Here is a 12,495-nt window from a genome sequence, read left to right as displayed (position 1 = left end):
CTTTTCAGCAGAAAACCAAATAATGTGTAGTATGCAGGCAACAGACATGGACTTTCACCATCAGAGGCCTGTGAGAAAGGGGAAGCCTTTTCATTGTAGAAGGAGTCTATTTACCTAAAATTCTAGACAGACAGCATGGCCAAACAATATAATGTTAACACAAGGGAGCAACGTGGGGGAATGACTGGTACAGCAATTCCTCCAGACGCGGGAAAGCGGTGTGGTGGGGGCACCCAGGAGACCTCAAAGGTACCACACCAGCCTCCTTTCCAAGTTAGGTGATAGATGCATGGAAAGCCAGGCACGATGGCACATGCCTGTCATCCCAGCATGTAGGAATTACAGGGAGAGGATTAGGATTCAAGGATAGCCTCTGCTACTTAGTGAAGTCAAGGCTAGCTTGGTCTCCATGAGACCCTAACTCAAAATAACAAAACAGGGCTGGAGAGATGGCTCGACCATTAAGAGCACTTGTTGCTGTTGCAAAGAGCCCAGGTTCAGTTCCTACATGTCAGCTCACAACAGTCCATAGAGATCTGACACCCTCTTCTGACCTCCGAGAGCACCAGGCAAGCATGTGGTACACAAAATTAGATGCAGGCAAAACACTCAGATACATAAATCAAATAAATCTTTAAAAATAATACAAAGGATAACATAGACAAGGTTTTAAAAATTATTACTGGGAGCTGGAGAGATAACTCAGCGGTTAAGAGCACTGGCTGCTCTTTCAGAGGATCCTGGTTTGATTTCTAGCACCCACATTACAGCTCACGACGATCTGTAACTCCAGTTCCAGGGGTCCTAAGCTCCTTCTGGCCTCCTGGGGCATCAGACATGCACATGGTATGCAAAACACCCATGCACATAAATGAGATAACTAAAAATATAAGTAAAGTCAATAAAATGATTGCTATCATTTTTTAGGCTGAACATGTTCAGTTGTATCTGTAGTGTCTTTTACTATAAAACCATTTTATTAAACAGCCAGCATTCTTAGAGGACACCTACATTTGACAAGGCAGGTGGAACATGACTAAAGTAGTGATACTCAGTAATAAGCACTTAGTTTTGAGTGCTTGGGCTTCCTAAGCCTCAGTTTCCCTATATACAAACATGCAGGTGACACAATAGACTTTGTCCTCCATGTGCAGGTCCTGGGGTCCCTTTCTCCCTCTCCTCTGCCCCTCTCTCTTTTCTGGCACACACACACAGTATGCACTTGCATACATGCACACACAATGACAGCCAGGCTTCCTCTGTTCAGGGCCAACAATGGCTCCCAGAATGCTGATGGGGTCCCTGGTGCTCTGGAATGGGATCTCCTGGTCTTAGTCTCTCTGGCTGAGGCCATCCAGCCTTTTCTGCATCTCTCAGGGGTAAACGGAGCTAGCAGGATAGCTCCTGCCTGTAACTGCAGCACTCAGGAGGCTGAGGTAGGAGGCCACTGGGTTGTTCAAGGCCAGCATGGGCTGTGAAGCTTGACCTTGTACCAGAAAGAGTGACGAAACCCAAAGGAAATACAGAGCAGAAGGATCTGTCCATTATCTAAGCCCCAGGCAGACGCAGTAAAGGGCTTTGCTCATCTGAGGGATCTTGACCTGTCGCCTCTTGAGAGTGAGGGATAGGGTGAGTTATGCAGTGTGCTTAACAGCATTCATGAACTCTCCCACAGAGATTGGTGTCAATGTCCCTCCTTTCTCTGGTTTTCCTCCACCACTATGCATCTGTGGTGGTGGTACCCTCCTGTCTTGGGAAAGTATTTATTTCAGGAAAAGTGTCCCTGGCCCCGAGTGTGGTTGCATCTCTGAACCGGCTTCCGCGGAACTGAAATGGAGTGTCCTGGTCTCCACCAAACAGGAAGGTGCCACCTCCAACGGCTGTGGCCCCACTTGTGCACTTGGAAGTCTGGACCAGGCCGGTGGACCTGTCAAGTTGTTGAGCTGAACCATCGAGGCCGTGCTATTCCGGTTTTGCACAGTGCGCAGAACCTGCTTCTGCAGAGCCTGCCTCCCTTAAGCAGTCGGGTGGCACAAGCTCCCGGGCCGCCCAGACTTGGCGTGGCCAGGGGCGTGGCTAAGGATGCTTGGGCGGGGTCTGGTCAGGGACGGGGCGGGACCAGCGCGGGTCTGCCGGGGGCGGGGCCGGGACAGGAGCGGGGCGGAGCAGGAAGGGGCGGCGGCCCTGCCCGGCTTCCGCGTCACGGCCCTTAAAGCACCTGCCCGCCTGTCGCGGCTACGAAGGTGCCATCCGACCTCGGGACTTGGCTCCATGGACACGCTACGGGCTGCGTCCGGCGCTCGGCGGGGTGAGTGAGTGCTGCGGGGTGGGACGGGTGGTACGCTGCGATGGGACTGACCTCGGGAGGGTCGCGGGCCGCGTCTCCATCGCGGATCACCGGGACCCCGCCGAGTTCACCCTGGTGAGTGGAGCGGGCTGTCTTAGGGCACCCAGCATGCGCGAGGCTCTAGCCCGGGACTGCCTCGCGTCACCGGGCCCGGTAGCCAACCAGAGTCTCCCAGCAACTTTTCTCCCTGTGGGTCACCCCGGAAACTTGTCCTTCTTGGAATGGGACTCCGGCCCTGGGCTCTTAGTATGGGACTGGAGAACGAAGGCGATGGCCACAACGGGGAAGCCCCTGAGTCCCCTGCGCACTTCCAGCCCCCAGTTTCCTTCTGAGAGCCCCGCCCCTGCCTCTTGGGTCCCTTGGGTTGGCGTGGATCAGGACGGGGTTGGGGGTGGAGTCAGACAAGTTCAAATTTTTGGTGTGTGACAAACTATGAGTTGACGACCTTGAGTAAATTCTTACCGACTGTGCCTCAGTTTCCCTCATATAAGAATAACTCCTTGCCGAGAGCTCTTGAGAGCCAGCCTAAGCTGGCGCGTGAGGATGGCTTTGGATAGTGTCACCTCGGTTCATGTTGCCACATCCTGTGGGAGAGAGAGCTACATTGGGTATTCCTTGCCCCTAACCCTGTGGTCTGGTCGATAGGAGCTGTGATGGACGCCTTCCAAGAATCTGAGATATGAGTGACCCCCGTGGGAAAAAGCCTATCCAAGAAGCCAGCCCCACCATGAGTCTGTGGGATCTTGAAGACAACCACAGCTGCCGGGGTCGCCCTCAGCCAGCCCAGGATCCTGAGGCTAAAGAGGCCTCTGCTGAGTTGCAGATGAAGGTGGACTTTTTCCGAAAACTGGGCTACTCGTCCTCCGAGATCCACAGTGTCCTGCAGAAGCTGGGGGTCCAAGCGGACACCAACACGGTGCTGGGGGAGCTGGTGAAGCATGGTTCAGCTACTGACGAGAGTGCCAGGCCTCGACAGACCCCTGCCCCCAGCCCCCTCTGGTGCCCAGGGGCGGAAGCACCCCCAAGCCTTCCTCTCTAGAACCTTCACTCCCAGAGGAGGACAAGGAGGGCAGTGACCTGAGACCTGTGGTCATCGATGGAAGCAATGTGGCCATGAGGTATGTGTCACTTCTGTGGCGAGGACCTGTGGAATAGCATCTATGGCTCTAGATGCTATTCTAGAAAGCTTTGCTTTCTTTGTGACTGGTAAGGGAGTGCAGACACTCTCTGTGAGGTCCCACCAAGTGCCAGGAGGCTCCCTGAAGCCTTAAGACGTCTTGGGGTATTTCATGAATGTCCTAAGAAGGAAAGTGGGAGCTCAAACCCTTTCCCAGGCATGCTCCTTGATAAATGGGAAGCAAGGATTCAAACTCAGCCTTTCTGTGTCCAGAGTGTACCTTGCACCATGGTCTCCCCTGAGACCAGTCTCGCCTATGACATGAGGCAGGACAATGCAGGGGATTCACCTGTGTGCCTCAGCTTTCTGGGAGCTTAACGGGTTGAGCCATTTCTCGACTCTGTCAGTCTTTCCTCGCAGGTGGTTCTTGTGGGGAGAAAATGCAAAGAACATGGAGAGTTGCAAGTATTAAGTGAGCAGTTGTTGTTATTCCGAGTCCCCTGGGACCTCCTTGTCCTAGACCTGAGCTCCTACAGAAGCAAGGCTTAGTTAGCTAGCTGTCGAGAGCTTCCTAGCCCTGACCAGGTGGAATCTATTGGCCAGATCTGGCTCCATGGGTGTGTGCAGGTGGCCTGATGCTCTGGGCTCACGTGAGCCCCGATGGGATCTAGATTGCCTGAACTGATGCTGCCTGGGCTGGACTGATCTCGGGGGCTTCCCAGACCTCAGTGCTTGTCGCCTTTGCAGATCTCACAGGGAATGGGCTGGGGAGGAGGCACAATGTGAGCCAGGCTGCCTCTGACCTTAAGGAGCCCTTGACTTCTCCCTTCTATCCAGGCCGCACCCTGCAGCCCTGCTTTCTCCCAGTTCCCTGCACAACGGGCTGGTGAGTCAGGACTGGGTGGATCACACACAAGGAAAAGTTCCTGTTGGCAGAGACCAGGGGAGACCCCAGCAAGAGAACAGGAAGAGGGGAAGTCTCCTTCCCAGTTGCCCTGAGGGCTCTCCCAAGTGGACTGCCCAACCTGTCATGATGTCAGCTTCTTCCCTACCTGGCATTTGGTCCTGCCTACTCCCAGCCCAGCTGGGTCAAGTGAGCTGTCCAGCTGGTCCTGGCCCTACTTAGCTGGTACACGGGGCAGGGGCAGCTCTCTTCTACACCTTTGGGTCCATCTTCACATCTTTAAAATGGGCTGATCTTGGTGGAAGGCTGAGAATCGCTGGCTTCCATGCCAGAGGGCAGCGGGTCAAACTTGTACATTCAGAGTCTGGAGTTCTCTCTGAGGTTCTGGAATAGGGTAGGAATTAGGAGGGGTCTGACTTTCCCTAGGAGTCATGGGCTGGGTGTTAGGAGTCTTGTGGGCAGCCATGTGCTATGTGTATTTGTGTCCTGGGCCGGGTAAGGAGGGGCCTGGACGGGAGGAGGGGCCGTGGTGGAGGGGTTCAGGAGAGCTGATACCAAAGAGACAGACAGCTACTGTCTGCGGGCCGTCTGCCTATCTGCTGGGGGTTTCTGAGCTGGGGTGGCCACGGAAGGGGAATTCCAGCCTCACACTTCCTGTCTCAGCAGCTGCTTCGTTCCTACCCTGCTGCTCCCCACACACACAAGGGCAGGCCAGCTAGCCCCCACCATATGCAAATCGTGGGGAAATTCACCTCTGTTTCCTTCTAAGGGAATTTTCCTCCAGTTGCTAGGCCCAGCCCAGGCAGTTCTTTTCACCTGGGGAGGCTAGCCCTGCCTTGTCCTTGGGCAGGAGCTGGAGTCTTTTCCCCATACAGAGCCCATCAGGCTGGGAGCCCTGACCTGTGGGTCTGCGGGACTCTGAGGGTGGGAGGAAGTTGGTTTTCCTGGGCCAGCCAAGCTTCCTGCATTGCAGTGAGCTGAATGAGCTGTCCAGGCGTTCTGGGCCTCAGGCCTCAAGTGCTCTCTCTGCCAAGAATAGGGCTATGACTACCTGCTGAGGGAACATTCCTGTGCCAGCACTGCTGAGAGTGGACTTGTCCCCAGTCGTGGTTTTAGACACCCAGAGGCAGGACACAAACCTAAGATCCCTGGCATCGTGAGATCCTCCAGCTTGACTTTGCTGGTCCAGGAGGGGCCCATGAATACAAAGCGAGGTCAGGGGACAGGTGGACACTGCACACTCAGGACAGTGAGCCATGAGGCAGATGACTACCTCACATCTGGGGGAGACAAGAGAGTGCCCAGGGAAGGGAACAGAATGATGGGGCAACGCTGGACATTGTGAAGCCACAGACGGCGACCTGCCCTGGAAAGGGCTTCTCAGAGGTTTTGACATGTCACCTGGCTTCCAGAAGGAAGTGTAAGAATTTGCCAAGAGTCCATCATTTCTCTCTGGTTCCAGGGATGCCCCTTCCTCTCCATATGCAGAATGCGCATCATTGATACTTGAGTTCAGAAACTACTTTTCTCTCATATAAATTTTGGGTCTTCTCTAAGAGACAAGATGGCAATCCAGTAGTCCCACACCCCTGCTCGGCTTTCACCTCTTAGCACTAGCCAGGTAACATGTACGTGTCGTGGAGTCTTTATTCCCAGCACTGAAAGGTCTGAGTGACCCCCGTGCCTTTCCCGACCATCAGGGCTGCTGGTACCTAAATGCCAGCTGGAGTGGTTCTGATCACTAGCTGCTGTGTGACCCTGGTGACTAAGTCTCTGGACCATCTGAAGAGAGGGGAAGGGGAGGATCATTGCAGTACTTCTTGTGGGCTTGCTCATGATTCTGGGAAGAACATAGAATGGCCAGGTTTGCAGCTCCCCGTGAGTGGTAACTCTATTATGAGCAGGCTACATGGGAGTCAGGGAACCAGGAAGGTATGAGTGCTACCTTGGGGGTGAACTTTGTTTCCTCTACAATTCAAAGACTTCTAGACTTTGGAGTCTCTTTCCCCGCCGCCCAGATAGCCTCCATGCCTCCAGCTACCCCACTTCCCACTCTGCGTTCTCTTGGGGCTCCAGTTATCACTCCCCCAAAGCTACCCACAGGATGTGGTCTGCCATGGACTTGCCTCTTTTGCGTAACATTTATTCTGTTTTATTTGCCAAATATGAGTCTGAGTTGCTCACTATGGTGCTAACCAGAGGCTGGGATTGCGGGGGAGGGAGTCCCCCTTCAGTACTTCCAGGAACTCCACCGTAGCAGCTGTCTTTAGCCTCAAGCCTTAGGCAAGTTTGTCCCCTGGTGTGAAGTGGCTTGTCTAAGGAAAGATGCTGTCCACAAAGCGCGTGGGCAGAGACCCACGCTCCTAGGTCAGCCTAGGAGCCAGCTCGGCTGCTTCTGAGGAAAGCCATGTTTAGATAGAAGAAGGCCAAGGCCTGACGCCCCAGCCCTCCTTGTGAGCAAGCAGAGTTCCCCAGCAATTTCCTGCCCATCTTTCTGCCAGGAGTCACACCCTCCCTGGGGCGGGGCGGGGGGAGTGTAAGGGGGGGAGAAGAGGACACACGGACATGCAGGGAGGGGCAGGCTTGCAGGGAACTGGCCTCTTGAGAGGAAAAGAGATGGCCTTTCACTTTCACCCGGAAGAGCTCCTGGAGTGCCTCCTGGCTGTTATTTCCCCGACTTCTGTGGAAGCGTGACAGACACCCCGTGCTCCTTCCCCTGCACCCTTTGGGGACCCAAGCTGAGACCTTGTGCAGAGACTGAACTTTAATCCACAACAGTCTGGTTTTTTCTCCTGCTTTACATGGCTGGTGCCTTCTTGCTGTGTTGAGGTGACTCAGCCTACGTGTGCACATCTGTGTCCCCGTGGCCCCTGTAGCTCCTGGGTGGGGCAGGATCCCCAAGTCTCCCAACACCTTTCCCCACCCCCAGGTATGTTGCAAGTGGCCTGACCCTCCCCCTCTACGTGGGGAGCCAGTGTGGCTAGATTCCTGGGTGGATCCACACTTTGAGATGGAATCTTAGGGAAAGTCCCAACTAGGGCTGGCCACCAGGCGCTGTGGGAACCGGCCCAGGGACAAGGCCTTAGGCCCTACTGGCAGAGAGGGCCAGGGCTTGAGTCCTGCAGCTGCCCAGCAAGGCCAAGCAGGGCTAGACCATGGCCCACTTCCCACTCCTGCTCCAGCCTGGGCGACCACAGACGGGCTGCTCTGTGAGCTGACATGTCTCTCTCTCCTGCCAGCCACGGGAACAAGGAAGTCTTCTCTTGCCGGGGCATTCTGCTGGCTGTGAACTGGTTTCTGGAGCGGGGCCACACAGACATCACCGTGTTTGTACCATCTTGGAGGAAGGAACAGCCTCGGCCAGATGTGCCCATCACAGGTATGGATGCCGTCTGGAAGGGGACGGCCTCACTGTACCAGGGACCCTGGTGCTCCTCAAAAGAGTCACTGAATAGGGCTAGCGCCTTCTAGATTGTAAACAAGGACCAGCCTGTCTTTTTCCAACACCTGATACCTTCAGCGGCCCAGCTCAGACACGAATGGCTAGAAGTCACCTTGTGCAGCCTTGGGTTATCTCCCTCATCCTACTGGAGGGGTGTCCCTAGTTCAGCCTCCCCAGTGGCAGAGGGGCAGTATAGCTTCATGATTGAGACTGTGGGTGCTAGTCCAAGAAGACGGGGTGAGAGGCTTGGCCCCGAGTAACCCGGGCGAGGGTCTTGAGTAGCTGTGTTCTGAGCCATGGGCTCTTCCTCTGTGAAGTGGGACAGGGTGGTGGTGTGCTGACAGTACCCACCAAACACTGCTGAAGGAGCAGCCGAGATGGTATGGCAGTGCCTAACTCAGTGCAGTGTGAATGCTTGGTATGTTCGAGCTGTGGCCACCACCCTCACGAGAGCCCCCACCTGGAGGAGGAGGAGGAGGAGGAGGAGGAGGAGGAGGAGGAGGAGGGAGTGACCGGACAGCTTCTCTGGGAAGTCTGCAGGTCTGGGCCAGGCTGGGGACTCTGGGCCTCTTCGGAACAAGGCTGGGAGCATTGTTCTGAGTGTATAAGGGACAAGGCCAAGACACTTCTTCCTGGACCCCTGTGGTACAGGCAGGGCACACACGTCAGAGGGGAAGCAGGAAGAGCCACTCTGGGTCCAGCACCCTTGCCGAACGGGATGGTCCTGTGCACAGCTGCGCTTGGTTTCCCCGTGGCTGACTGGTTCCTGTCCTCTTGAAACTGGTGTGAACAGCCTCCGAGGCTGGCCGCTGGGACATGGAGCCCCGTGGGTGCCCCAAGGGGCCCAGTGGCCCCTGACCTGGACCTCTGTCATCCCCCAGACCAGCACATTCTGCGGGAACTAGAGAAGAAGAAGATCCTGGTGTTCACACCGTCCAGGCGTGTAGGTGGCAAGCGCGTGGTGTGCTACGATGACCGCTTCATCGTGAAGCTGGCCTTTGAATCCGACGGGGTGGTGGTCTCCAACGACACGTACCGGGACCTCCAAGGCGAGAGGCAGGACTGGAAGCGCTTCATTGAGGAGCGGCTGCTCATGTACTCTTTCGTCAATGACAAGTGCGTTGCGGCCGGGGGACTGGGAGAAAGACTGGGGGTGGACTCCGCGGGGCCCATGGTCTGGGTTGCAACTTTGGGGGTGACATGAAGTAGCGGAGGGAAGGCTGAGACCAGGAGAACTCTTTGATGGGGGGTGAGGGTTGACACTAGCTTGAGACAGGCCCAGTGAGTCCCTAGATGGCTCTCTCCAGTGAGTCTGTGGCAGCGTACATCCCAGGATGCAGTTAGCATGTGGTCTCTCGATGCCCTGAGGCTCCTAGCCTGGGGAATGCCTGAAGGTAATCCTGAGCTATACCCTCTGAACGAGGGATCCCCTTTTCCTTTGGGGTACCTGAAGACAGGCAGTTTTGGGGGCTGAGCTACTCTTCCCAGGAAGGCTGGCTAGATAGCCCTTTCCTTGGTCCCTCTTCGTGATTTCTTTCTCCTGAGCGTTCCTTTCATCCACTGCAGGTTCATGCCCCCTGATGACCCTTTGGGACGGCATGGGCCTAGCCTGGACAACTTCCTGCGTAAGAAGCCACTGCCTTCTGAACACAGGAAGCAGCCATGTCCCTATGGTGAGACCCAGCTCTGTCTCCAATAGCCCTTTGTACCCCACCTCTCCTCTTGCCGCCCATCCACCTAGGCAGGCCCGCCTGTGCCCCGGTGGCTTCCTTGTGGGGACCGCGTGTACTGGGCCACCCAAACCCCAAGTCCCTGTGCCTCCTCTTCCCTCTGGCCCCATTTAGAGACATTCTCCATCCTTCTTGCAGGGAGGAAGTGCACCTACGGAATCAAGTGCCGATTCTTCCACCCCGAGCGGCCCAGCCGCCCCCAGCGCTCTGTGGCTGATGAGCTCCGTGCTAATGCCCTCCTCTCACCCCCCAGGACCCCTGTCAAGGACAAAAGTGGCCAGAGGCCTTCCCCTGCCTCTCAGCCCAGCTCTGTGTCTTCAGAAGCTGAGCAAGGCAGCCTGGATGGGAAAAAACTGGGGGCCAGATCATCCCCAGGCCCCCACCAAGAAGGCTCAACACAGACCTTTACTCCGGCTGGCAGGAGCCTCCCTGTCAGTGGGAGCAGCTTTGGGCCCACAGAGTGGCTCCCACACACCCTGGACTCGCTCCCCTACACCTCCCAGGAGTGCCTTGACTCGGGCATTGGCTCCCTGGAGAGCCAGATGTCGGAATTATGGGGGGTGCGAGGAGGCACCCCCGGGGACTCGGGCCCGACTCGGGGCCCTTACGCTGGTTATCACACCTATGGGTCTGAGCTCCCAGCAGCCCCTGCCTTTTCTCCCTTTAGACAGCCCATGGGTGCTGGCCACTTCAGCGTCCCCACTGACTATGTGCCCCGGCTCCCCACCTTTCCAGCCAGAGAGTACTGGTCTGAGCCATACCCTTTGCCCTCACCCACCCCGGTCCTTCAGGAGCCCCAGAGACCCAGCCCCGGGGCTGGCAGGGACCCCTGGGGCAGGGCGAATGAAAGGGCCAAAGAGAGGGCCGGTGTGTACACCAAGTTGTGTGGTGTCTTCCCCCCACACCTGGTAGAGGCTGTGATGGGGCGCTTCCCGCAGCTCCTGGACCCCCAGCAGCTGGCCGCTGAGATCCTTTCTTACAAGTCCCAGCACCTCAGCGAGTGAGCCAGAAGGGTGGCTCTCAAGGGGCCGTCAGGCATCACAGGTCGGTCCCCAGCCCCTGGCCCACCCTGGAAGCTGGACAGAGGGACGAGTGGAGCAGGCAAGAGAATCCTCAAACCAAAGAGACCATAGGATTGGTTCTGGCCCTGTGGCACCTCTACCCCGCACGGGTCAGAAGCGATCACCCTGTTGATACACATTGTATCTCTGTCATTTAAGGAGACGCTGCCGGTCAGGCCGTCCGTCCGTGGCTGATGCCCAAACCCTCTTTTTTTTTTTTTTTTTTTTCTCAGAGGGCGGGGAGGGAGGCCTGGGGGAGCAGAGGCCTGAACCAGACCCCACCCTCCACCCTGTCCCTGGGACGCCGGAACCACCGGCTAGTTGGGCACCATGTGCCTGCCCTCCGAGGCCCCCCTCAAGCAATGAGGCTTCATCCCTGTTCACAGGGCATGAGGCTTCATGTTAGTAAGCAAGATGCTTCTTATAACCCGCCCGCTCTGTCCCCCTACCCCGTCACCCCACCAGGGCTCCAAGGCCCTCTCTCCCCACACCAATATTACCTTTCCCCATGGGTGGGAAGACACATGTATGCTATGTACAGGAAAAAAAAATTGAAATATTTTAAATGGAAAGAATGACAAAAATAAAGGATATTGGAAGTCCTTGCAAGAGGTCATTGTCTTTGGTGTCCTTGGGGGGCAGAGCTGGCCTGGAATGACAAGAGGCCAGTAGGGCAGGTGGCCTCAAGCTTTCGCCCTGGGGAAGCCATCTGACGTCACTCCCTGTCCTCAGAAAGGAGGCTTTCCGGAATTGGCTGGTCCCCTGGAGCTGAGCCTGGGTAGGAGGTGAGGTGTCCCTGGGCCACAGCAGGTTGACGGTACAGGAAGCAGAAGTGGAACGTCATAGAACCCTGAGGCTTCAGCTGGGTAGGGTGACCCTGGTGGTGTGTGTGTGTGGGGGGGGGATGGAGCTGTTCCCCTTTTCTATGCTGACGAAAATGGAGGGTAGGAAATAGGGAAATGACCTGCCGGGTTATAGCTTTAGAGGGTGGGGGATCTGAGGGGGCGTGAGACAGCCCTTGGGTGCTGCACTCCGGGCCCTCCTCCCAGATCTGTGTCCAAAGAACGAGGGTGGCGGCAGAGCAGGGTTCGAGAGAGCTGGGGTAGGGGCAGCAGCATGGAGAAGCCCTGCCACCGACTCTGCCAGCTGGAGCCAAGGGACTGTCCCTCCCAGACCTCAGTTTCCTCATCTATGAAATGGGAATACTAATGGCAGCTACCTTACAGGTTTGTCACGGGGACTCAGCGAGATAATACGTGCTGGGTGTGTGGCCTGCCTCCTGCCACACAAGAACTGCTCATTAAGAGGCCTCCAGAAGTGTGACTCCTGTGGGTGGGTTCACAGGACTGACCCCATCCACCACGTCAAACTGCTCACCAGCCTAGACAAGCCCAGGCAAGATGATACTTCTCTCCCTCCTCCTCCCTGCTCCAACCTCAAAAATGAACAGGAGTATTAAATATTTAAATGAAAGACTAGGCTGTCACACGGTCCCCAAACAGGGAAAATGGAAAAAATTACAGCTTTAATAATGCTACCTTTGAACAATTCCTCTGATTTGTACTTAATGGCCGGTACAGCTGTATTTTGTTTTAAAAAAACGACTTGAGTACAGAACAGCTGTGATACTGAGGAAGAAAATGTCACCCCAGAGGCCCTGACCACCCTTTCAGAAGTCCCTGCTTAAGGCAGGAACAGGGCACTTCGGCATGCGTGGGCTGGAAGCCTCCCTCCCACGGGCACTCAGGATGTCTGTCCCAAGCGGTTCCTCCAGCCTCCTTCCTGGTTTATCAGCATAAAACCTTACTGAGACTTTACAACCACACTACAGTTGCAGGCCAGGGAGCTGGGAAGGTAGCCAATCATGCACGGGGTTCACGACTCGGCACCTGGT

At 56.0% G+C, this 12,495-nt stretch overlaps 1 protein-coding gene across 1 annotated transcript; it reads left to right on the top strand.

Annotated features, from left to right (window-relative positions):
- The first annotated feature begins 2,175 nt into the window (after positions 1-2,175).
- Zc3h12a (zinc finger CCCH-type containing 12A) lies at positions 2,176-11,212 on the top strand. Its single transcript, XM_028885451.2, is given in 7 exon segments — positions 2,176-2,308; positions 2,993-3,336; positions 3,339-3,465; positions 7,608-7,747; positions 8,692-8,926; positions 9,377-9,483; positions 9,679-11,212. Coding segments are annotated over 6 exon segments (1,785 nt in total). The 5' UTR covers positions 2,176-2,308; positions 2,993-3,026; the 3' UTR covers positions 10,545-11,212.
- Positions 11,213-12,495: the final 1,283 nt, after the last annotated feature.

This window comes from Peromyscus leucopus, chromosome 2 (genome assembly GCF_004664715.2).
Source record: "Peromyscus leucopus breed LL Stock chromosome 2, UCI_PerLeu_2.1, whole genome shotgun sequence".
NCBI classification, from domain to species: Eukaryota; Metazoa; Chordata; class Mammalia; order Rodentia; family Cricetidae; genus Peromyscus; species Peromyscus leucopus.
The sequence above is the reverse complement of the archived record's forward strand: the minus strand, read 5'-3'. Positions and strand labels throughout refer to the sequence as shown.